Source organism: Octodon degus, unplaced genomic scaffold, assembly GCF_000260255.1.
Source record: "Octodon degus isolate 3935 unplaced genomic scaffold, OctDeg1.0 scaffold00020, whole genome shotgun sequence".
Lineage (NCBI taxonomy): Eukaryota > Metazoa > Chordata > Mammalia > Rodentia > Octodontidae > Octodon > Octodon degus.
In genome coordinates this window covers 6,477,339-6,503,677 of record NW_004524596.1, presented here as the reverse complement: position 1 = coordinate 6,503,677, position 26,339 = coordinate 6,477,339, and the positions used below count along the sequence as shown (strand labels likewise).

At 45.7% G+C, this 26,339-nt stretch overlaps 1 protein-coding gene across 3 annotated transcripts; it reads left to right on the top strand.

Annotated features, from left to right (window-relative positions):
* The first annotated feature begins 980 nt into the window (after positions 1 to 980).
* Positions 981 to 26,339, top strand: Cdc42ep3 (CDC42 effector protein 3). 3 transcript variants are annotated; one of them, XM_023711276.1, is made up of 2 exons: positions 981 to 1,819; positions 23,899 to 26,339. In XM_023711276.1, exon 2 carries the CDS (start codon positions 24,121 to 24,123, stop codon positions 24,883 to 24,885), a length of 765 nt encoding a protein of 254 aa, XP_023567044.1. In that variant the 5' UTR covers positions 981 to 1,819; positions 23,899 to 24,120; the 3' UTR covers positions 24,886 to 26,339. The 3 variants fall into 3 exon arrangements, with proteins under 3 accessions (XP_023567044.1, XP_004627676.1, XP_023567046.1); XM_004627619.2 differs by lacking the exon at positions 981 to 1,819 and adding an exon at positions 2,436 to 2,727; XM_023711278.1 differs by lacking the exon at positions 981 to 1,819 and adding an exon at positions 7,079 to 7,294.

The following is a 26,339-nucleotide window of genomic DNA, read 5'->3' as shown; positions in this document are numbered from 1 at the left end:
CATTAAGTGTTGCATTAACACTTTTGGTGCTTTCCCTCCCAGGCCTGTCCACTTATGTGTCCACCTGCCTGAAATGCCCTTCCTTCCTTTTCTCCCTGTGCCACTGCTCTGTAACTCAAGACTCAGTATAAGCTTGCGTGCTGTAGGTATCCTTCCCTAACTCTTCGGACTGACCATGCTGAGTGGTTCTCCTTGCCTTATGACTGCAAATTTAATTTAGAATTTCCTTGCCTTCAATAGATTGGTCTTCAGGAGAACCCCAAAACTGTACATGAGAGGGCTTGTAACTCGTTTTTTCAAAAAGGGGTTCATGAATCCCACGCAATTTTTAAATGAGTTTGTTATTTAGGAGGAGAACTGTTACTCTTGCCCAGCGCTTTCTAGCATAGGAAATGTACTCATTTGGAAGGCTAATTCTACCTGTGATGGCGAAACTTTTAGAGACAGAGGGCCCAAACCACAAAATGCCAGCACCGCAACTGAACCTGAATATCTAATGCTCGGCCGCTGGGGCTACGCAAAGGTATCTTGGCTTGAGTGCAGACAGGGCCCTGCGTCACGTCATAGGCTCGCCAGCACTACTCTACACGAAGACGTTTTTCCTCACCGAAGATAGAAATAACTAACATGGGACATCAAGGAAGCAGAAGAAAATGGGTCACTACCACCAGGCTCTTTGGAAAGGACGAAGTAAGAGACAAACCCCAAGGAACAGCAGAGAAGAGGGGAAGTAGTGTTGTAAAATAAAAGTGCAGCTTGCAATCAACCTGCCACCCTCGGCTTGCACAAAATGTAAAATAACTTATTTAATTATGTTACAATAAGGTGGTTTCAACAGCAGCCAACAATAGAGCAAATGAAAAAACTTACTCATAGGACATGTGTAAACAATGTCTGTGTGTAAAAGGAATTTTTATGTGACACTATATATATATATATATATACACATATATATTTGTCCTTTTTAACATACCATCTGTAATGAAAGCCATGCATAAATATTTTATAAAAATACCTTTATCTAAATAGGCAGTAACATCTGATTTTTTCAATAAATCCATATATAAAGGATATACATTACTGCCAAATGGAATGTGTATTTTGAAATATGAACCTCAAGTAACTCTTTAACATCTGGAGTAGAACCCAGGTATCTGCCAAAAGAAACTTCTCAGCAGCTGTCCTTTGCTGGAAGGAAACAATGCGTGTCTCTTTTTCTGGGCTTTTTTGCTTGGCAAATTTCTAACATCACTTCAGCAGAGTTTTGTATTTGACTTTCGACCTCGTGGCTATTTGACCTGCCAACTATTATTTTCTTTTAGGCACTTACTCCACCCAATATTTAGTTTTCCAGGGCAGTCGTGTCTGTTTCCTTCTCCACTTCACCTTCAGAAAGGCCATGCTCTAGGCGCTGGCTTAGCATCCACCCCGTGAAGACTCTGACCCATATGCGGACATCACGTCGGCGACCTGACGCTGACACCGCTCTGGAAGCCAAGGCTCCTGGTTTCTGCGTAACCCGAGCCCGGGGCAGGCCAGGCCTCGCCCAGGCCACCGTGCGGGCTGGGGCCTCGAAGCAGGAAAACGACGCCCTTTCCGGTCTCCTGTTCCTTCTCAGGGCGGACGAATCGCGGGGGACGAAAGGGAGGCCGATTCAAAAATTAATAATAATTCTCGGGCTCAGGGCGTGCGCGGAGGCGGCCGGGATGATCGGCAGGCGCAGGTGTCGCCGCCCGGGGAAGGTCACCTCCCCGCGGCTGCCGCGCCCGGAGCGCCCCCGCTGCGTCGGGGCAGCCGCCACGCGCTCGCCCCGCTCGAGGTAAATTCTCCACCAGACCGGAGGGGAGGAGACGCCTCCTTCCGGACGGGAAGAACCTGTCGCAGCGCCGTCTGCGAGCCCACGGTCCCCGCCCGCAGCTCCGCGTCTTCAGGGCGCCGGGTCCGCTCTCCGCGTTTTGGCGCCAACTGGAGGGGGCGCGCTGGAGGCTGGCGGGGGACCCCAGCTCTGCGCTCCAGGCCGGTGGCCGTGCGTGCCAGGTCGGCGCGAGGGCCCGGCGGGGACGCGAGGACCCGCTCCGGCTCTGGGGTGCGTGCGGAGCGCTATTGTCTGCGGCAGGGCCCCGGCGAGCGCGCCCCCGGGCGTTCTCGAAACCGAGCGCCCCGCTGCCTTTCTTTGTGCCGAGGGAGCCGAGGGAGGCTTCTCCGAGGAAAGCCACACCCCCTAGGGACAGGGGAGGGGACAGCAGGCGCGCACTGTGGTCCGAGGGCCAGCTGACCCCGCGGGAGGCAAGGTCGCGCGAGCTCCGGCTGCTTGGCCAGGAACAGGTTCCCGGCGGGAGAGCCCGGGCCGCCCGCGCCTCGCCCCGCCCCGCCCCACCGCCGGGCCACGCCCCTCGGAGGCCCCGCCCACCGCCCCGCCCCGCCCTCCGCAGGTTCGGGGCTAACGTCCGCTCGCCGCGCGCTCAGTCTCGCTAGCACCTTTCTCCCCAGTCGCGGCCCGCATCGCGTCGGTGGAGCCTGGGCAGGAACCCAGAGCCCCAGATCCCGGCCTGGGGATCCTTCGCGTCGCCACCGAGCGGGTAATACTCTAAGCAGGCGTCGCGGCAGCCGGCTCGCTACGTCTGCGCGCTCCGGCAGGGACTGCGGGAGTCCGGCCCGGGGCAGCGTCCGGATCCTCGGCGGGCAGCGAAGGAGTCGGAGCCGGCCCAGGGCTCTGCGCCTCTACCTGTGAGTGTCTGCCCGGGCCGCGGTCGCTCGTGTGGGCTTGCAGCCCTGCGGGGAGGGGGCGGCGAAGGCACCGCCTTCTCAGCGGGAGTCCAGGGGACCCTCCGGGGTGGAGCGGCGGAGGGGTCAGGCTGAGCTACACCGTTTGTGCCCCGACTCCCCGGGGTGGGGCTGCGGCCGCGCGGCCCCCTCCGCGCCCGTTGACGGGGCGTCTCGGCCAGCGCATTCTTCCATCCGAGGACCAGCCGCGCTTGGCCACCGCGCCCCTTTTCTTGTGGCTTTGCACCAGGGACGCGCGCGGTGCAGATCGGTGGCAGTGCCCTTCGCGGTCTCGCGCCCGTGTAGAGGGCGGCGTTGTAGCCGAGACTCTTAACCTGCAGATCTGGCAGTTGAAAAAAATTTTTTTTAATTGTGGTTTCCGAACAGCTGAAGCGTTTGCACCACCACCACCCCTTTCTCCTTAAAACTAAGTGCCTTGACATCGACCAGTATGAGACCTGTCAGGATGAACCGATCTGGCTAGTCATTTTTTATGAATTATTATACTCCATCCCCCTCTCGCCTCTGGGAGGCATGTGTTTCATCTTATAAATAGAATAGCATATTTTTTTGGCAGGACCTCCTTTATACTGTACAGTCTAGAGGAGGTCAGTTTAAAAATAAATAGGCACTTGAATGTTACATTACGGAAAGCTGGGCTGGGGCAGGGACAAGCTGCGTGGACAGCAGCATCAAAGCCGGGAGCACAGCTGTGTTGAAAGGAGTAAAAGCCCTAGAGTGCAGCCCAGGCTGACAGTCAAGTAATTACATTTTGCTTTTTTAAAAAAAGTGAGTGAATTAAAACGAGGGCGGGAAGAGGAATGTCAGGAGAGTATTGCAACATGAATCTTTCCAGCCCGGGTGCGTTGTGGGGGAGTGGGCTGCTCAAGTGTGCTGCGGGTAGGGGGCTCTGGGGAGGGAACTGACAAATGTGTTAGGGAGACAAAGATTCCTTCCCCATCCCCCAGCTTATAGTCTTTACAACATCCTAGAGTTTCTTAGGGATGCTGCCTAGAGAGAAGAAAAATTAAGATGGCAGCAGATGTCCCTGCTTAAATAGCGAAGCCAGCCAGGCATGTCCCCTTAGTATCATAGGAAGAAAAAAGGGCACACCAGGAAGTAGGGAGGGTGTCCCATGGGTATACCTAAGTTGATTTATATTTTCATTTATTTTTTTGCTCAAGTTGATTTAAAAGACTCCTATAATGGTCCAACTTATAAAAGACCTTTCATCTAGCAACTAGGACATGTTTCCTCTTTTCTGGACAGTTCTAGAAAGCCATTTTTTGGAAGCAATCCATGATTTATATGGGCTTTTATTGGTGATTAAGAATGAGCTATGTTGGTATGTGTGTGACACAAACCCCTTACAGAATAAAGCACTCAGAGTGTCCGGTTGTGAAGTATTTAGCACTGTCACATGTGAAATAAATGGTAAAGGCCATTTCTGTATTCTGTGGTTGAAAGTCTTTCATCAAGTCTTCCAAAGAACATGTTTCCCAGTAGGCCAAACTCATTGCATAAAACAGAACTGCTAGTGCCCCGGGCTCATAGATAAGGAGTTTAGAGGAGAAATGTAGAAATGTTGCTGGATCTATGGCAGTTTCTGTTTTCCAGTGGTGTCATCTGCTAGAGATTTACATTATGAATTCCATGATTTGAACATGGTACAAGGGCTGTGGCAGCCCCTACAGACATGAAGCAAGATGAGCTCTTTCTTTGCTTCCTCTGTGCGCTGAGATTCTGCTTTATATCTCAATGGGACATAGAAAGGCAGCTAGAGTAATAAGTGTTGGATTTTTTTTCCCTTTTATTGCAAATTTAAATGTGGTACAAGATACATAAATACAAAGCCATAACAATGATTGCAGAAGGGCTCCCTTGAGCTGGCTGGCCCTGTCTGCTCTCCAGCTTTTCCTTTAATGTGGTGTTTTGTTTTATGTTCAACATGTTCACAAAAGCTGCCCTTTTTCACTTATAAAATTCCTGGCTTTCAACAGTATTGGGTAGAAAGCCACTTTAACCTATATAACCAAAGATTGTTACCAAGCCATAAAACTTTCACAAGCTCTTTGCCCATTAGCCATAGCATTTATCCAGTGGGTGGATTACAGTTCACAGCCTAGAAAGCCTCCAGGAAGACTGCTCTGATTTCTTTCCCGTGTGTTATGTAGCTTCTTGCTTCTATAGAGGCCTGGCCTAGTTTCTTTCTAACCAGAATCCTGTGGGTCTGTCTTTTTTTTTTTTTTAATTGATTAAGAAATTAAAACCTATTTTCAAATGTATGTTTGCCTGAGAGCAAGTATAACCATTTGAAACTAGTAGATCCAGTCAGCTACAAAATATCCGCCAAGCATTGGAGCCCAAGAATTCTTCTGGAACTGGAGCCATAGCTCAGTGGCATAGTGCTTGGTCTGGCAAATGCAAAGTCCTGAGTTCAATTCCTGGTACCAAGAGGAAAAAAAGAACTCTAATACAACATGTTGCTTATTACTTTTGATGTTTTCCTTTTGTTTATTTGATAAGGATTTGAACCCAGGTTCTGGCACATGCCAGAAAAGTATTACCAATGAGCTACATCCCCACCCCATACATCCTGCATGAAGTTCATCCTAAGTGCCAAGCACTCTTCTCAGCCCTTTATCCAGTTTGTTTATTTCGTGTAGTCATTCCATGAAAGAGGAACAATTGTTAATATCCATGTTTTATAGGTGTAGACGTAGAGGACAGACCAGTTACATAACTCGGCCAAAGTTAGACAATAAAAAACATGCCTAAACGTGTATAGGCATTTGAAGAACACTGTATGTGTGTGTGCATGCGTGACTGAGTCCACATGGAAGCCAGCAGCTGTTTGGGTTAAGAGGGTAGGAAAGAACCCTTGAATACTATGCCTCTAGGCTGGACTGCTTGGACACATAGGCTACTTGTGCCTATGTGTGACTTGTGTGATTTGGAAGATTACCTCACCTGTATATCTCAGTTTAACATTTGCAAAAATGATGACACTAGCCTATGAAGACTAAAGGAGTTAAACAACACTGTGCCTGGCACAATACAAGGTTGATGTCTTTGTTGCTTGTGTTGTCTTACTAGGCACTTAACACTCATGCCAGGTGCTTTACACTCATAGCTATTCTTTGAGGAAGTGGTAGAATGCTTCTTTTCCAAATGAGGAAGCAGGATCAGCTCAGTTCAGTAACATGGCCAGCATCACACAGCTCAATTAGTGGCAAAGTCAGGGTTTGAACGGGGTCTCTTTGAGTTGAACTGAGAATTACATCCCAACAACCAGGAAGGAGAGGCAGAGAAACTGTTAAAGCTCATTATTGTTGCAGTTTTTGGCCTCTGGCAAGGGACTCAGTTGTATTACTCTACATCTCACAGTATTACCACCCAAGGAAGATGACAGTGTTATGGTTTGTGTCTAGTTGTTCCCCCTAGCCTCACATAGTCACTGGGGTGGGATTCCAAACTGTGATTAATTCAGGATCCACCGTGAGGATTGTGGGTGTGCTATACCCAGCCTGGGGCAGGTAGCCTGAAAACAGTATAAGGAAGGGAGAGAGTCTTGCTCTCTGCTCCTGCCTTTTTGCTCTGGCTGTTTTGCTGTTTTCCACCACCATGAATTGCCACCATCTGCCAAGCGCAACTCTGCCTTGGAGCCAGCCAAGTATGGACTGAAACCTCCACTAACTATGAGCTGAGTAAACCTTCCCTTCCTTAATTTTGGCTGTCAGGTATTTTGTCCCAGCAATGAGAGAAAAATAATTAAGACAGACAGTAATTGCCAGCCTTAAGGAACGCAGTGTGGATTATTTTATTATTAGTGATGCTTTGGTCCTGTATATTCCACAAAGGTGTTCTATAGCAAACCCAGCATGAAATGGCTAGGGTTAACATGGTGTAAATAGTTTTTACCATAAGTGAGATTTACTGGGTGACAATGTGGGACTCTGGAATGGACAAGGAAACCACACCACAGCCAAGGATGAGGAATGTCGGCAGCTGAGGATGAAGTAGGGCTCAGTGTAGGAGCTGTATCTTTGCTTCAGAATTGGACTCTAGTGTTCAGCCACCAACGTTCTCAAGGCCTGGCCCTTAGTCTCTGGCACTCTCGGTGCTTGATGCATGTTTGGTTGCATTTCACAGCTTGGGGAAAGGCAGACTGGGCAGAACAGATCTGGGCTCAGTCCTGGCAGAGAGGGGCAGTACCAATTCTGCACATGCCCAAGATGCTGCCAGATAAGCTTCTTACAAATTAAAGAGCAAGGAGGCCTTGAAAACCTAGTGCACAACCTGCCAGGCATCCCTTGTCTTTGTTGCTCTGGGTTTGTGATTAACTGAGGCTGCCCAGACTGCTGGAAGGGACAAATAACTGAGACTGCCTCAGAACCAAGGGTAATAGCCCTGGAGCTATCTGACTTGTTTGGAAGCATCTCTTTTCATGCCCGTCTCCTTACAGCTACCAAACAAAACAACATCTCATAAGCTGTAAGTATTGGCCAAGCAGTGCTGCAGCTGTAGTCAGGTGAGTGTCTTTTTAAGAAATTCCTTCTTTGGCCTTGATATACTTCAATGCCAAGTCTCACCAGAGTCACATGATAATAGAATTTGATGGGATCTCTGGTGGGAAAGTAGTTTTAAAAATTTAACTGTGCAGTTTTATTACATAAAGCATGACATTGATATTAAAAAGATCACTGTTTCTAAGTAGCTAAATGAATTGTATGAAAGCCGCTGGGTTCCAAACTGATGTTTACTTGGTTCTTGTAGCTTGCCTACATCATGAATTCGTAGAATTCTAGAATCTCAAATTTAAAATTTAAAAAGGATTTTCAGTGATTGGCAAGTTATTTGCTTGTTTGAGGTTAGGATTAGTCTTCCAGTCTTCAGCTCTTTGATAAACTGTGTGCCAGTAGGCACATACCTGCGGTCAGCTAATAAGCAGCCGTCTAAAGTGTACATGGAGACTTGAATAGCCGCAGAAGAGGGTGTGTGCAGAACCAGTTTGATGAAGGTCTCTTTCTGTGGGATTTTGTCGAGCAGTTTAGTGTGCAGTGTGCACAGTGAACGTCTACAGAGAGTTATTGTCCAGGGCTTCTCAGATCATTTTGCCCACAGAGCAGCTGCAGGACTGGTCTGACAGAAAACATTCTGAGAAACTTCTAGCACAGACAGAAGCCACATACTGTAGTGTGCCCCAGAGAACGGCAGGACGCTGTGAACTGGTGAGAGAACGACAGGCGATGCAGGAACAGAGCTGGAGGAGCACACTAGCCACGGCCAGCATTTTGATAATGTGGTTAATTTTGATACAATTAACTGGGCAAAATCTAAAGATATGAAAGATTAGAGATTAGAAAACATAGTTTTAGCTCTGAGCCAAATGGTGTGACTTGGGTATTTCAGAGTCTTTTTCTCATCTCTAATGTGAGGCATTTGCTGTTGGATGATCTCAGATAGTCTCCAGGTCTAAATCCAATGAGCTGGCTCCATGGTACCTATTAGTTTAGCAATCATACTAATAATATCATGAAACCGTAGCTTGGAAACCAGACCAGTGTCTGTGGCAGGGCAGTCTGAGCAGGCTGGAAGGCAGGGAACTTCAAAGGCAGGCCTCTATTTAGACAGCTTACGCGTTGGGGAATCTGTCATGTTCTGGTGACAAGTTGAAGGTCATATTTGCAGACACATCATGTCAGTGATAGATCGCTGTCATGTGTTTAGTTGAGACAGACCTGTCCTGTTCAAATGCACCATTTAGGCTACACACATTTTTAAAATAAGCAAAGGCATTTTTGGTGAAATGTGGTTTTGCCATTTTGGAATGTGTTTGACTTCTTAACCCTTTTTATTTATTTATTTTTGAAAACTTTTTAGTCTAGGGTCAGCACAGAGTTAAAACATTGATTTTACCCCAGCAGGAGATGAGGCTCTCTGCTTTTGGAAGACCAGCTGGTCACAAGGCAAATCTTTCTCCTTTTGGAAGAAGTAGGGGAGGAGGACAGCTCAGTGTTCTCCAAGCTCCTGTTGCTCTAATTCTGCTCTTCTGTTCTGAGGAATTCCCACATATCTCATGTCTTTTCCTATCATGGCACGTATTACGTTTGCAGTGATCATTTATTGCCTCATGTGGCTGCCTAATTAAACTACCTGAAGGACTACTTTATATTGGCATTCTTCTTACAGTTGGCCTTAATATAAAAGTTTAGTCCTGGCCACAGGACTGATTCTTGCTATAGCACCAACTTCTCCTAGTTGTCAAGTCAGAAGTCATCATCTCTTACCTAAGTTGTCTTGTTGTGGTAAAATTATTTCTTCCTACAACATTCATGTTCGTGGGCAGCACTCGCAGGCTTCTGGTTCAGGCAGTAATGGTCATTCATGAGTACTGTGGAAGTCAGTGAGCCGGCCCCAGAACTTCCTGAGAGTCTTCACAGCTGAGCAGTGGCAATACCCACCAACACCTGCTGTGCCCTGGGCATGGTGTGGTACTCAGGTGTCCACCTAGAGTATAGGATCGTTGTATTTCCTAGTACTGGCTTAAACCACTTGCCAGCAACGACCATATGAGCCATCTATATGGGATGTAACTATTTCTCATTTGTCTCTCTACAGTGAGTGTGTCATTACTGTGAACTCAATTCCTAAAATAGTATCTGGGAATTCGTAGGCCCTCAGCGGATGTTTGCTGTTGCATGAATGTGTGCGTAAGCTGCTCAGGACTAGCTGGAGGTATGTGGAAGCCACATCCCACTGGGGGAGCCAGTTGGAGTCTCGTGGCGCCCTAAATGCATGTCCTGACACCAAACTGGAAATGCTGTTCTTGATCTCAGCTGATTTGAGAATGAAATGTCTTCCAGTGTAGGATTGAGTCTGCCTGTAAGCTAAGTTGAGCGAACATCAATGCTGGTGGGTTCTGTTCTAGATTCCTCCTGAAGGGGCCCTTTATGCTGTGGGCTCACCTGGGGAAAGATGATGATTCCCCAGCCAGAGTGGGACCCCAGGGATGGCTGTATGTCAAGTTTAATGGAGAATTCTTGTCAGATGGGGAATTAGACTGCTGGAACCAGGACTTGGGAGCTTTTCATGCTGTACTGTAACTATCCCTTCAGTGGCCTCATCCCACAGTCTTAAAAGAAATAAGAGTGGAAGACAGTCCCGCAGTGAGCTTGCAGCCCTCTTATGCCTCCTGCAGTTCTGGGCGCTCAGAGTCGTGGCTAGGATATCTGCCCTTCCCGTTGATTTGGGCTCTTCTCACGCCAGGCCGTTGCCAGACACTTGGTTGTCTGCTCCTGAGTGGAGGCCCTGTTGCTCTCTCCACTTTAGAGAGGAGAAAGCTGAGGCACCTAGAGGAAGCTCTAGCACTAGTTTATCCTTAATTTGCTATCAAGAAGGATGAGAAGGGGTGATGAAGTTTATATATGCTAGGAAAAAGTATTTTGATACCTAGGAAGGTCTTACTTTTATTAAATAGCTTACTTTTTTATTGAAACTCCCGAGAAGCTATATATTTCTGCAAAAATCTAGAAACACAGAATCCTAAAATTTCACAACTAGAAAAGACCTTATCTCCCCCTTTGACATGATAAAATCAACCCCCCAAGAGTGTCAGTGACAGGATCATGGTTCTTTGTTCTTTTAAACATTTTTTTTTTTTTTTGAGGTAAGAAAAGAAAATAGCCAATTATATTAGCAGATAATATTCTTTGGTTAAAGGAGAGGTGATTGGCCAAGCATTGGCCGTGACTCATCCACATGGCTGCACTGATAAAGGTTCTACAATCTGAGGTACAGGATCTCAGGACAAATCCTGAGGGCATTTCACTGACCTTCTCAGACCAAAAAGCTACAACTCTTGTTGCATAGGTCCTGCTTTACCTTGGTCTTAACCATCCAGTAGAAAAGTATGAAGATGAAATATAGGAAATAAAGCCATGCTGTTAAGTTGAGCTGTGGGGGACTCAGGTCAAGAATTTCTGACATTGCCAGTTAAATATAAGACCCAATGCTATTATGGGCTACAGGACTCTTTTAGAATATTTTGCTGAGTTTACACACCTATAATATTCAATAACGGAACTTAGAAAAAATGGGGTATACAGATGAATGTCCATTTTGTATCTGTGTATTCAAAGTGGTTGGGATAGATATATTGCTACATTCTGTTAATGAATAGAAAGATTTGTTCTAATGGAGTTTGTAAATAGGATCACAAGTCCGCATCTTGTACAGCAATTAACCACTAAGAAGAATATATGCAGTGTATTATGTGTTGAAAAAAAAAAAAAAGGAAAAAGCAAAGCAAAAATAATAATAATAATAATAATAATAATAATAATAATAAAATAAAGGAGAGGTGAGCCCTACCTTTCTCAGTTTTCTGTAACTTTGCCATTCTTTAAGAAGTGCTGAGCTTGGTCCCTGAGGGCTGGATCCAAAAGACACTGAACACTGCATGAAGAACCACTATCCTAAAATACCTTCTCTAATGTCATATACAAGTCTTGAGCATGAGTGAATCTGTAATTATCACCTCTGCATGTATAGCTGGCATGTGCATACCAGAGGCTCTTCCTTTAAAGCCAAGCGTGGAAAAGGGGATTGATGTCCCAGGGTTCAAATGCTCAATTGCTCTTTGCTTCTGTCCCTCACCTCTGGAGCCCAGCTACCATCTTGGACTCAGCTGCAAAACTTATTGGATGGTTTTGCATCTACAGTTTAACTGTAACTCAAGCCATTGTATACTTCTTCCCCATCAAGTCCCACCTGAACTCCCTGCATACACCTCCCTTCCTTTTTCTTCCCTCCCCTCCTCTCCCCTCCCCTCCCCTCTCCTCCCCTCTGGTAATGGGGATTGAATCCACAGCTTTATGCCAAGCAACATCACCAGCCCTCTTAGTCTGTATTTGGGGAAAGGGTCCATTAAGTCTTAAATTCCCCGGGATAAGCTCATCCTTGTTAGCCTCCTGCTTCAGGACCCCAGTGCTGGGTTGTAGGTGTGCACCACTGTACCCGGCACTCCTCCTGCATCTTAATTGGACACCTGGTTCTTTCCTTGGGATCCTGCAGGTGCAAACCTAAAGTTGTCACCTCACAGCTTATCATGTATTTAAAGGAAGTGACAATATGTTCTTCTTTTGTCTTTCTTTCCTATACCATCAGTTCCACCTGCCGTGGCTCCAGCTTTGCCACTCACTGCTGTGCTCCGGTGGGCACCAGTTTCAGAGCCTCTTGTAAGAGGGATCCCCAGATTCCAGCAAGCAGGATGTGGGCAGGGCTTGTGCTGGTAGGCACTGTGCAGGGAACCCCAGAGGCTCTAGCCCTTTCAGCTGCCACCTCACACCAAGCTCATGATAATCTGTGGTAAACTAAAATGCCCAGGTCTGTTTTTATAACTGTCAACCACATCCTGCCTCGTTATGTGCTTGTGATTATATAAATGAACAAATGCAGGACTTCTCAGTTACCCAGTTTATTTCTCTGGGCTTTATCCTGCCTCTACCTAAATCCTGGGCTCACGTTTGTCACTGGCACAAAGCTCCCTGTGGTCCCTTGCTGTACATGCAGAAGGACACCTACTGAGTCTTTCAAGTCACTCAGCCTGTCAATAAGATTCTTCTGTGCTTTGCTAAAATCAGCTTTTGGTGTGTAATCTACCATCTAGCAACTCCCAGAAAAGAAGTGAACTACGTGAGGTGCTGGGTGAATTTCTAACCAGTACCACTGAATATGTGTTTCCTCCAGTCTCAAACCACAGTTTTTACTAAAGGTAGATGTGATAATCATCAAGTAGTTCTCTCTGCTTCCTTTTTTTGAAAATCAAGCCATTTGCCTGTGTGTATGTTTAAACTACTGTAGGTTTTCAGAGGTTTTGGAAAATAGTTTGATGATGTGAAGATAATACTTGAAGAACCTTGGGCTGGTATTTACTCTTCAAGCCCTGGAAATCTGGAGTCAACGTAAAGCATAAAGTTCTATGATTGTTGCCTTACCGTAGGCTTCTCTCTTTTTTTGCCCAGTGTCCATTTTATTGTCTTGAGATTTCCTAATCCACTTTAGGGCACATAAGCCAAGCTTCCCCCAACCCGTGGTGGGCTCATTGTCCCTGTGTAGCCTCATCCTTTGGGTGTGACTTAGATACAGCCAGATGATCTGAGTTATGTAGGGACCATGTTGTCAGATTTTCCTTTAGTCTTAATTCTCTTAAAACAGTATTTGTACATTTCACTCACAAGTAGAAGTCATTTTGCTTTTCAACAGCATGCCCGCAAATATTCCCTTACTTCCAGAGATCTCTAAGATCTTGTAGAATTATTCTGGTTTGCACTGATACACTGTTGAATTATTGCCCTGAGGAATATGGGAAGGTTAAAATGTCTTGCAGATGGAAAAATAAGAGAAAGCCTTTCCATAAGAACAGAGGCCACAGGTTTTTTGTTAAATGATGTTTTTCCCTGGTAAGAGTTACAGAAAAACTCACCTTGCATTTTTAGCAAAACAGGCAGGGTTGGTGAGGAAGTCCCTGAAGCCTCTTGTAAGCTTTCTTATTTGTTCCTTCATTCCACAGATGTTTGTTTAGCCCCTACCTTTGTCTCATTCCCAGACAGTGGCCTGGTGGGGAAGATTTTGAGTAAGCAGTAGTTACAGGACAGTGCGATTGGTGGTAGGTGTGAGGTGTGCACAGCTTACTGGAGAGCTCAAGAGGCCTTGGCAACTAGCAGGAAGTCTGGCTGCAGAATGGGCATTCCTGGTTGCCAGTGCAGTCACACACTGCCTTATGCCCCATCCCCAAAGGGTTTCAGTCAGAACCTGGTAAGATTACACTAGATTCTAGATCACCAGCTCTGCTGTAGTTTGCAGGATAATGTGGAGGGGAGACGCAGAGAGGTGGGGAAGCACATGTCCTAGTGCAGCAGAGATGGTGAGGACCAGAAGGAAGGCGGAGGTAGTGAAGTGGGGGAAGGGACACCAGAGTCTGAGCTGAGGAGATAATCAAGGAACATTTGACTGGAAGAATGAGACAGGAAGAGGAGCTGGGAAGACAACTAGGTTTAGATTTGGATTTGGATGACTTTGGCCATTTACCACAAGGCATATCCCTAGGGCAGATAGGAAAGAAGGCTAGCATATCTGAGAGAGGCAAAATGGGGAAGTGTGAGACACAGGAGACGTGTCTGATACTTCTCAAACTATCTGAGGAGGGCCACTATTTTTTTCGTCTTAGTTTATTTGATTTCCAGTCCATTGTGTAGTGAAGAAATACAGTAAAATCTGCAGCTTTCACCACATGTAACTCCAGTACAAGTTGAACAATCTACAACTCCAGAATTTATTAAAAATATATCCATTGCATATTTGATTCTTATAGCATTGTCAAAAAGTTTCTTAAGAGCTTATTTACAATTTCTTGCCATGCACTGGCCCTGGTTCATGGACCTCTTTTCAGCAGCCCTGGTCTAGACTTCAGTAGGCACATGGGACTGAAGTATTGGAAATCATATTCAGAGATGGGTATTGAATCTGTATAAGGAACGTGATGCAAAGACAGTGATGAGGGATGGGAGATGGACAGCAGCATTTAGCCTCATAGAAACGCCAACATCCAAGGTAAAGAGTCACACCTTTATCTATAAAGGGTTGGTTAAGACTTTGAGGGCCACATCTGGTCTCTGTCCCCAACTATGCTGACTTTTTAGGGCCAAAGCAGCTACACTGGGTTTCTCAACCTCAACTCTTAAGATCTGAGGCCAAATCATTCTTTATTTTGAGGACTATCCTGCTTATTCATCAATGGTAGTATTCCTGCCCTCTCCCTATGCACCAGATGCCACTAGTAACACTCTATCTCCAACCCCAGTCATGAGCATTAAAAATGTCTTCCCACATTGCCACATGTCACCTGAGAAATGAGCAAAATCAACTCCTTTGAAAACCACTAAGCTGTAGAAAATTTGTCACTAAATGTATACTTACTTGTTCCAATAAAACTGTATTTACAAGCATTTGGATTTGGCTTATCCATAATAGTTTAGACCCTTAACCTCAGAGTTGGGCCTCGGAAAAATTAAAAGAGCTTTTAAAATAAAATTAGAGCTTTCTTCAATCACAGTCCAAAGGAAGGCTAAGTGAAATAGCATAAAATATCTTTTTCAGTAGTTGCTCATTTTTAACACTTTCTTTTTGAATTTACCTCCTACCTAGAGATACTAGATGTCCACCAAACCAGGACACAGGAAAATAACAAATCACATAATAGAAACCCTAAGAAAGACTCCAAGGGAGGCAATAATGAGGCTGGATTACGTGAGGTGAGTTAGAGAAGAATTCCTCCAGGAAGGAAGTGACTGAGAGCAGGTCTGGGAGGATGTTATGATGGTCAGAGGGGAGGAGGATGCTGCGTGCCAGGAACAGGGTTCTCAGCTTCAGAAAGTGAGGAGCGACGTGAAGTGTGAATGGCAAGGGAAGGAAGCCATTGTCCCTGTGAAAGTCCTGCAGTTGTGTAGTCACATACATGGTTCCTCTGGGAAAAGAATTGAGAGCATTTGACTGTGTTCTCTAAGAACAGGATTTGTTTTTTTTTTTTTTTTCTTTACAGGCCCAGGGCTTTTATGACTTCACCACTTTAATCTTTTCACCTTTGCCACAAAGTCAGATTCCTTTTGAGGTTCTTTTTGCCAGTAGCAAAAGTACTCGTAATAAGGTAGAGCTGGAGGAGTATCTGGGACACTCTTTCCTCATTTTGGTTTCTGAAAAAGTCCCGTGAGCACCTTGGCCTCTTGCTGCTGTTGCGTCTCGGTGCATCACTTTCTCTCCAGGCTGGTGAGCTTCAGTCCAATTGTCTTGGCTGGTGCCTCAGCTGTGGTGAGGAGTGCAGCTGTGTCCGAAACTCTAGCTCTTGCACATTCTGACTGAGCCGAGAGCCATGGGGTTAATTTGAAGCTGTTTCCTAAGAAGTATGTTCTGGGGATTACGTGAGGCAGTACTTGCCCGGCCAACACAGACTACTCCAGTGGCAGCCTGACTCTTTAGTGTGTAGATTCCTTAGGAAATTAGGAGTTGTAGGTTTGCCACTTTCTACAGTCTAGCCTCTGTGGAGTTTCACTAGGGGCTTTTCCCCTTCAAGCAAATCGAGCTATCTCTTGTGGACGATCTACCTGGTTATGGGTTTCTGGATTTTTAACACTTTCCAACTGGAAGTTTACAGTATGCTAAGTGTTAGTGGAGACAAAAGATAAAGCCCTGCTTTCAGGCTAGCTGAGAGGGTGTATTCCTAAATTCACTAGCATGCATATGTCAAGCAGGGTTTGGAATGAGAGCCTGGCTGAGTGTTGCTGAAGACGGCAAGGCCAGTGTCTCTGCCTGTCCTGATGAAGTCCTCACAGCATTGCTGCTACACGAGGTGGGGATGCGTGGTGGGAGCGGCTCTTAGCAGGACCTTGTTGGATTCCTGTCCATCAAACAAGAGCAGCTGCCCACCAGGCATTTCTGACCAGCCCTGAGTCAGCCATGTACAACCAGTCCTACACCATGAGCAAGGCAAGGAAGAACCTGCTCTCCGCCTGCCTTGTTATAGGCGCCAGGGACCAGTGCCCATGAGTCCTCTTTAATAGCTCACTTTTATAGGAAAAAGGGCCAAACGGCCTCTCCTCAAAAGTGGCAGTACTTTATGATGTAGACATGCTGTCACCCAATTTGGTTTGTAAAAGATCTTTGAAAGAGTACAATTAAGTCCTATAAATAGGAGGAGTGTAGGCAAATTAGTAACACGTCTCCCATATGGCATTTGTGGGTCCCTATATGACCAGGGCCATAAAAGGAAAGTAAATACAAGCTGTAGCTGAATCATAAACGACAAGTCCATTTCTAAATAATTGAAGGCACGCTATATCCTACTTTCTGAGTGGGTCCATATGATACGAGCTGCTCAGCCTGGCAAAGGCTTGTGTGAGACACCTCAGCAGCCATGTGGTTGGCTAATGGTGTTTTGCAGTCTCACAGCATTTAGTTGTTTTCAGTTTGGATGCTTTGGGAAGAGGGTAAGAATCTAAAAATAGAAAAGGCATCTTATCTTCTCAAATGAGTGGAGAGGAACATGCTAGAAATATGAAAAGTATGCCCTGTTGCCTGGACCATCTCTGGTTACATTGATTACTGTCTTAGATTTCCGCTTAAGTTCAGTGTTGAAATGCTACCACCATATTTTTGTTCTCCTTGAATTTTTAAATTCTTTGATCTGAAGAAGCCCTCCTGCAGGCTTGTGAAAGGACTGGCATGAGTGCCCACGTTGCAGTAATACGTTAGGGTTTCTGATATTGAGGGTTGCTGGTTGTCTTTGGATTAGCAAGACTATACTTGTGTTTGAACAGAAAACCTTTTTCAAAGGAAAGCCTGTGGATGTGTTTATATGGGGATGTGGCATGAGATCATAAGGAAATTAGCAGAGACAGTCCTCCCATTGGAGGGTTCACACCATCCTCTCTCACCCCATTCTGGAAGCACCTGCTAACTTGTCCCTCACCCGTATTTCTTGAGGTCCTCATCCCACTGAGCTCCTGCTTCCTCCACGTCCTGCAACCCATTCATCTTTCAAGAAATCTAGGCTCCTCTTTGGAGGAGCCAAAAATCTGTTTCCTTGTAGTTTCTGCTTAGTAGCCTTGGAATCTCCCAGAGTGAAATGAAGTCTTCAGATCCCGAGGAAGACAATTTCCCCTCGCTGGTGGTTTCCTTCTGGCTGTTACGTGCAGTGTCCTAAAGCCTCGCTACCCTCCCCTGGGGTAGCTCAGCCCTTCTACAGTGTGGAACCCGGAGTCTAGTATGGCTTTCTGGACACTGAACCCAGTGAAATGCTTACCTTCCTCTGGTTGGCAGAAGACTGAGTTACACCAGAGGTGGTTACCAGCGGAGAAGTGGTGCAGGGTGCTTGGTCAGGTCATCAGTCTTCCAGGACTGTTGGCTTAGATAGGAAAGAAGAATAGCTTGATATTTTCACTTGGGACTCAGATGGTGGTGCCCTGGATGGATGCTGGGGAGATGGGTGTGCAGACACTGCTGAGGCAAAGGAAAATGAAATCAGAAATCTGGAATGTCCTTGAAGGATGTGACAGGCAAGCCAGAAGAGGGAAGTGGCACGTAGGCTCACTTCCTGCAAGAAGAGAAAAGCACGCAAGTCCCTTGGGAAGTAGCACCCCTGCCCCCACCAACTCGTTTTTACACGTTTGTTTTAAATTAACATTGCAACCTATTTTTCAGGATGCATAACATTTTTCTATCATTTTGCTCCACCAACAATTGATCTAAAACAATTAACAGACAAACCAAACATTCTTTTCTTAAAATAAATGGAATTTTTAAAAAAATCCCAACCTCTTTGTTCTTTTCAGAGCCCTATGACTTGCCAGTACAGTCAACTCAGTAATTCAGGAACTGATTTTTCAATGTAATTAAAAAAATTATGCCTTGCTTTCCCTACCTCCTGGCTGTTGCTCTGTTTTGGTATTATCAGCAGTGTTTTGTTTGCCAAAAGGATGATAAAGAGATGAAACAAAAGACCAATTGTTTTTTTTTAAATACCATTGTTATTGCTATGGTAATTTCTGCTGTTAGCCCTGTCATTTGTGCATAGGGCAGTCACAAGTAGTGAGTAAGTAATGAGAACTGCCTGGCATAGTGCAGGCCTGACAGCTCAGTTCTGCTCTCCCTACCAAAAACATGGTGCTAACCTCCTTGGAGGTCCCTTGTTTTGTGTCTTGACACCTTGTATGTCTCTCAGGTACCTGCATGTGGAAGCGTGTCCAGCCACAGCTGACTGTGTGACCCGCATCTGGTGGACACGCTCACCCTGAGAGTGGGAGTAAGCAGCCGGTCTGGGCACTGACCTCTTTTGTTGGTGAACTTTTCCTGCAAGTGCCCAGGAATCACAGTGTTTGTTTTCAAAGGAATACAGTTTCCCAGATGAGTATTATCTCAGATGTCATTTAAGAGGGAAAGGAGAAGCAAACCACCATCCACAAGCTAGGAGAAAGGGATTAGTAGTCTTAGAGCATTCACATTGCAGGATCAAGAGAAGGTTTGTTGAGACAGGACTATGCATCAGAGTTAGTCTGTCTTCTAAGATTCAAGGACAATAGTAGGAGTGGAGGAATGGCAGCTAAAGGAAACTGGAAATGGGGAAAAATAAAGTGCAGTTTGGGAAAGGAGTCCTTGCTTGCATGAAAGGAGCAAGGGTGGCCTGTGTGAGTGGCCAGCACTGTCAGTACTTGGTGCTCAAGAGTCAGGATGGCGGGCTTTTTCCTTACACACAAACATTAGGAATTCTCTTCCCTGGCTTGTAGAGCACAGAGGGGAATTCCCTTTCCCATTCTAATTGATTAACTTCTAGTCCAGAAAACCTTCTGGTTGGCGCTTTTCCTCCTACGGGCAGGTCCCTCTTCTCCCTGCGTGTCCTCAGCCCCTGTTCTACAGCTCTAATTCATTGATTTCCCTGTTTATTGACATGTTTGTCAGCCACCAGCAGTGTCCTAGGCCATCTTCTTTTCTTACCATGATAAGGAAGGCTGGGATTTCATGTCAGGGCATTTAGGACGATTGCACCATAAAATGCTGTCCCTAGCTCCCCTACATGCCAAGGTCCCACGCCTGGGTGACTCCACCTGCCTGTATTCCCTCAGCCATGTGCTCTGCCATCTCTCCATTCCTCCAGATCCCATTCTCTCTTACCTCTGCCTTTTCTCATTTCTCTTCAGACTAAGAACATCTCTGGTGGGAGGTGTTTCCCATTCTATAAAATAAGAAACCAGTGCCACCCTTTGACACAAGACTGTGGGAAGAAGTTACCTACCTGTCCCTTTGCCAAGCTCAGATGAGATGAAGCTCAGCCCTCTTTGAGGCCTTTATCTAGCCTCACTTTGCCCTTGAACCCCTCCTATAAAAATGTTGATGTAGGATCTGTAGCTCACCTTCCATGGGCTCTGCCGGCCTATGTGCTGTACATAACATTGACTCTTTAAAAAAGGGATATGTATCAGGGCCTGATAAATTTTTCATTTTTCTAAATGGCCAGTGTGTTCCCCTGACATGAAAACCCAAAATTATGGAAGAATATATCATGGAAGTTTTTTCTTCTTTTGCCTTTGTCCCTCTTCCACCCACTTCTGCTGAGGGCAGTCAACATTGCACATTTCTTGTGTATGTCTCCTGAAATATTTTGACACATGGCAATACAAATGTGGCAGTGTGCTTTTGTACCTCTCCTTTTTTTCCTTTGGAGCTGCACATCTTTGGGCTCTTTCTGTATCATGCTATTAAAAGCATTATCCTTTTTTAGATGTAATAATATTCCTCTGTAGGGATGGGCTTTAATTTATTTAACCAGACCTCTGTAGGTGGATAATTAGGTCATTTCCAACCCTTGGCTGTTATAAACTGGTCATATGAATACCCTTGCATATAGTCTCCCTGTTAGTGAAATCTGGCATCAAAGTGTGCACGACTTAACATTTTTGATAGACATTGTCAGTGTTCCATGCTTTGGTCAGTATACTGAGGACTGGTCCCCTGTCCTCATCAACTGGCACATTGTCATGTGCTTGCATCTGTAGTGGGCCTTCAAATGCATTCTTTGTAATTCTGAAGTTGACTGAATCCTGGGGAGTGCACTCATTGACTGGCCTAGACTCCAGCGCGCAGCCTCCTGGCATAGGTAGTGCTCAGCGCATGCGCCCTGGCGGGATGGCGCGGCATGGTGCCTCAGCAGCATCTGCTTAACACACTGTGATATTAGTGAGTTAGCAGCAGCAGCAGCAACCTCCCAGGTTCTTGTGAGTAAGTGAATTCATGTCAAAAGTTGGAGCAGTGTCCCTGAGCGGGAGAAGCCACCAGCAACACTGACTATGGTGTGAGGGTACTGAGGATAGACAGGAGAGGCGCCAGTCCTTTCTGGCCTGGCCACTGTGTGACCGGTGAGGGAACTATCCCATGGTGTTTCAGCATAACTGAGGGCAGAGATGCTGTTAAAAGAACAGTCAGCTAGGAAAGAAAAAGAAGAATGCTGATCAGAGCTCCATAGACAGCTACTGGCTGATAAGCTGAGAGCCCGTGGATTCAGGAAGGGGAGGAAGATGTGAGCGCGATGACAGGGGAAGTGGAGCATAGCACATCGCCTCTGCTGGGGCAGGCAAGGTTGTCCTAAGCTGGAGGAGGGCAGATAGCTGCAGATGAGATAGAGGGATGGTCAGAGAGGGCAGATAACCAACTGGCCAATGTTGTAAACCTGACACGCTGACCCAACATTGCATTTTTTTTAAACTTCCAGTGCACTAAGAAACTCTTAGAACTCATACAGAGTAGAAGTTCAGGGTAAATTTATTATTTCTAAAATTGTAGAAACCTAGATCCCTGTCAGGCAGTAAAATATTGTACTATGTAAACACTTGTAGAAAAAAAAAAAAAAAAGGAGGGCCAGGGAGATGGCTCAGTGGAATAAGCACTTGCCTGGCAAGTGCAAGGACCTGAGTTCAATCCCTGGTTCCACCAAGAAAAAAAAAAAAAAAAAAAAAAAAACAAAATCTTACTGTCTACAGCTTACCATCCCCTGCATCAGCTCTTTCCTTAACCTTTCTCCTGATTTCTGGCTACTTCATACACCCACTGACCACTGACGGAAGCCCAGCTTTCTCCAGGCCAAGCAAACCATGGCTAGAGGCCTACAGTGCTCATGCCCGTGCCAGGCAGGGGCTGACCACAAGGGCCTGGCCAGGAAGCCTGAGGACCATCCAGTCTTCCAAGCACCCTCGGAGAGTGGTATCCCTCTCCTCTCCCTCCTCCTCCCTGTCCCAGGTGGGGAAGTTGTTCCCGAACTTGTTCTTGGTGGAGGTGGGTATGGTTGGCAGCTCCACAGTCAGTCTACTTTGAGCAGGAACAAAGCTCCTGCTCCTGGATCTCCTCCCTGTCCCCAGAGCTGTCATCCTGGACCTTTTCAGTGCTGGTTGCTGGACAGCACACCTATGCCCACTGGGCAGCCTGCTTCCCAGAGTTAGTGGTGGTAGAGCACAGTTCTTGTCACCTGCCACTATTAGATGAGTTTAAAACTCTTGCTGAAAGGGAAGAAATATGGGGCAGATGCAGATGGCCTCCAGCTGCCACAGAGCACACGGGGCTTTCTTGAAGCCACTTTCTAACCCAACTTTGGCATATTTGCTGGCAGGCTGTGAGGCAAGGGGGAGGAGACTTGTTGGAAAGGTTACAGCAAAGATGGGAAAGATTTTAGATTTTCTGTCTCAGCAGGTACAAATGAGCAGTTGGAAGATTATTTCCCAGAGGTGAGGGGGCAATAAAGGCCTGACATTCCTGAGGTGTTCTTCTGGCCCTTCATGTGTAATCCTGTCAGTCCATGAAGGAAGGATGTGCTAACATTCTGTGCTCTTAGCAAAGGACAATGAACTTAATCTCTTACAACATCCTTTGCTTATCTAATGGTTTCTGTAGCTTAGGAATCTGGGTAGGGCTTGGATCCAGGTTCTCACTAGTCTGTGATTGAGGTATAGGCCAAGGCTGTGTCTCATGAAAGGCTCAACTGAGGAAAGATCCACCACCACCTTGTCACCATAGGCAGAATTCTCCCTAGGCCCTCCCACAGCATGGCAACTTGCTCTTTAAAGCCAGCAAGACAGATCTGTCTCATAGGCTGTGAATGGTGTATGTCTTTGCCATACTCTTTTGCATAGAAACAAGTCACAGGTTCTACTTACAAAGGCAAAAGGCCAGTTGTGGGGTCCCTTTAGGATTGTGCCTACTCTAGGAAGAGGATACAAGTTTCAGAATATTCCCAAGTGAAAGCCCAATTTATTTTGTATGATTACAGTGTTTTGTTTTGTTCAGTGAGGCAATTTTGTTGCTTTCCTTCCAGATCATAGTACCTCCAGGTGGTAAAATCTTTGGCTGCCTGGTACTCTCCACCAGTACAGCTTCATTCCAACTCTGGATCTTTTGTTTTCCAGCTATATGTTACTGAGGCAGGCTTGCTTGCTTGCTTGCTTGCTTGCTTGCTTGCTTGCTTGCTTTCCTTGACTTCTAATCTCCATAGAAATTGAACTCCAAGATTTTGTTCTAGAATCCTAGAATTTCATTCTAGTATGTTGCTGGGTGCTTCTCTAATATAGTCACTGTCACTTAGTAAATGGTATTTTCATCCCCTTTCCTTATAGGATTACAGTAAGTTCTCAACTTAGAAATGAGTCCCATTCGGCGAGAACCTTCATAAGCTGGATCTTTTTGTACTTTACAGAGTGAGTCTTAGACTGTAAACCTGTGAAAGTTCACAACTTGCATGTTCGTAAGTGAGGGACTTACTGTCCACATCTTAATTATGTGAAGAACTCAAAAACAAAATACCAGAAGTCTTGGTAGTATACATATCAAAAGAACAACTATTTCAAAACAAGTCCTGGAGGTCATATGCTGACAGCACTTCCTAGCTGTGTGAGCCACTTGCCACCACTGGAGTGAAATATCCAGCATCAGCAGTTTACAGGAGTTCCTTCTGGCTCATGGTTTCAGAGGCTTCAGGTCGTGGTTGGCTGGCTTGGGGCGGAAGTGGCCTGGTTAGGACAGCTGATGAGAGAGGGAGGACTGGAGCCGGGGCAGGAGCGCTGAGCTAGTTCACACCCCAGCACCAGCCCTGGCTCCAGCAGACTCAGTGAACTCCTCAGTGGACTCGTCTGATGAAGACAGCACCCCACAAGCCTGTCCCACTCCAGATGCCCACTCTGAATACGTGAGACTTTGGTGGTACATTTTAGATCTGAACTGTAACAAAAGGGCTGAAATCTTAGACATGTTCAGAAAATTGTCTCCATGGCCATATTTTTTTTTTTTTTCATGGCCATATTTTTAAGATTACATAGGGTGAGGGATTTTAAGTCCTCTCCCCTTTTATTGTGTTTTCTCCTGAATTAAAACAAAAATTGCTGAATCCTTATTAAGATAAAAATTTTATTTTGTTTAGTGGAGGGAAACAAAAGTTGGGTGTAGGTGGGAAGTGACCCGGTCGCGATGTTCAAGCTTTCCTGAAAAGGCAGGCCAGAGCAGACCCGGACACCAGCAGATTATAACCTGCTTTGCTCTCTTCTCCAGGTTTCTCCTCGTTGTGGAAGGAACTGAATGATGTAAGCAGGTGTACGGGAAGCTCCCTGAGGGCTCTTGGACCCCATCCCCTTTCAGAGCCGCTTTTCAAGCTACTTGAAAAAAAATGATGTGAGAGTTCCTGCCAAAAAAGATTTTCAGAAACATATAACATCCGTGAAGAAAGTGGCCCTTTTCCTCTTTTTGCAAAGAAAGACATTCCAAAATTTCAAAATGCCAGCCAAGACCCCAATCTATCTGAAAGCTGCTAACAACAAAAAAGGAAAGAAATTTAAACTGAGGGACATTTTGTCTCCTGATATGATTAGTCCGCCCCTTGGGGACTTTCGCCACACCATTCACATCGGCAAAGAGGGCCAGCATGACGTCTTTGGAGATATATCCTTCCTCCAGGGGAACTATGAGTTACTGCCTGGAAACCAGGAGAAAGCTTGCTTGGGCCAGTTTCCTGGGCATAACGAGTTCTTTCGCGCCAATAGCACCTCAGACTCCATGTTCATTGAAACACCCTCCCCAGTGCTCAAAAACGCCATCTCCCTCCCTACCATTGGAGGTTCCCAAGCGCTCATGTTGCCCTTACTGTCACCAGTGACATTTAATTCCAAACAGGAGTCCTTTGGGCCGCCAAAGCTGCCCAGGCTCAGCTGCGAGCCTGTCATAGAGGAAAAAGCTCAGGAGAAAAGCAGCCTGTTGGGAAATGGGACCATCCACCAGGGTGACACCTCGTGGGGCTCCAGTGGCTCGGCCTCGCACTCCAGCCAGGGGAGGGACAGCCACTCCTCCAGCTTGTCTGAACAGTACACTGACTGGCCAGCCGAGGACATGTTTGACCATCCTGCCCCGTGCGAGCTCAGGAAGGGAAAGACTACGTCCGAGGAGTCCCTCTCCGACCTGACCGGTTCTCTCCTCTCCCTGCAGCTTGATCTGGGGCCTTCACTTTTGGATGAGGTGCTGAATGTCATGGATAAAAATAAGTAACAGGATGCTCTTTCTGCTTTGGGGCAAAAGGTACCAAAAGAAAGAAAGGAAAAAAAGTAACTGCAGTTGAAAGAAAGAGCTTCCCTGGCTGTTTTTTGCAATCTTGTGTTGCATTTTCTAAAATAATATTCCTATTCCTATAAAAATATTTTTTTAACTGTTTGCAAAAGTCATTTAGAAAAAAATAACAACAAAAATCCTGTCCTGGCAGAAAGAGAAAGTGAGTCCGAGCCCATTTTCAGCAGGCCCTGCTGCTGTTCAGCTCAAGCTTTCTTGTTTGCAGACGCTAAGAAGTCCAGCCCGGCGGGGTTGGCGCTGGCCGGGAGGGGCTGGCTGAGTCCTGCAAGGAACCTGGCAGCACTCTGACATTTTTCTGAGCATGGGAAAGTCGAAATGTGTTTAACACCCAAGCCTTTTTTCTAGACTCTTTTGTACATTCAATGGTTTGGGCTCACGAGTTCGCCAGTGTTAAAACTTTTCTGTGTTTTCACATTTGAGCAACTTTAATGGGTTTTGGGGGTTTCTGTGTAGTTCTTACGTATCTCTCATATATTATACTGTATCTATATTGCAAACTTTTGACTGTCAGCTCCATGTTGGTAAGACACAAGGTATTATTGTAACTAAGTTATTTTTAAAGTTAAAATATATTTTTATGTGCCTTTGGCTTTTTATTGCAGAGTCTACATTTTATAGGTAACATCAAATGTCATTTACTTGTTTCTGTAGCGGTTCCATTGTAAACTATGGCTATGTGTGTTTGGGAAGATGTATTCATACTTAGCTTTTTGTTTTCTTTCTTCCTCATCTGTTACCATCCTTCCAACAGCAGTCAACAGTGCGTTGTTAAGTAAAAAGGCGCAGGTTACTCATAATACTTCTACAGAGACTGGGGGCTACGCCGTGTAATGTTATTTTGGAAATATGGGTATTTTAGTACAGTAAATTTTGCATTACTTAGGTACTTCATACAACACAATAAAGAGTAAATGTTAAAGAGAGCTTGCTCATTTATAGTAATAAACAAGGACATAAGAAAATAAGATTTCTTCATGACTGGCTAGAAAAATTGCTTCTCTAAAAAGTACCTTTCTTGGCCTGTTAAAATAAGGTAAGAAATGATTTCAGTCCATCCTTTTTACTTTCTGAAGATTTGATATGCTAAAAACAGGAGCCCTCAACTTGAGAGGAAATGAATGTATGTGATGTATTTTTTTTTTTTTTTAACTATGAACTTCTCAAGGCACATGTCTCTGCCCCCCATATGGACGCCATCTACAGCAGGCCCCGCAAGCTGGGTCTTTTGTGCATTCAGCTGGTCTGCATGGGATGAGACTATCGCAGTTACAAGGAGGGCAATAGAAAGCGCTTCCCTGCCCCAGAGCAGCTCAAGGTCCCCTAGGGTGTTGGTTTAGAAAACAGGAACAGGAAATGTACACACAGACTCCTGCCTT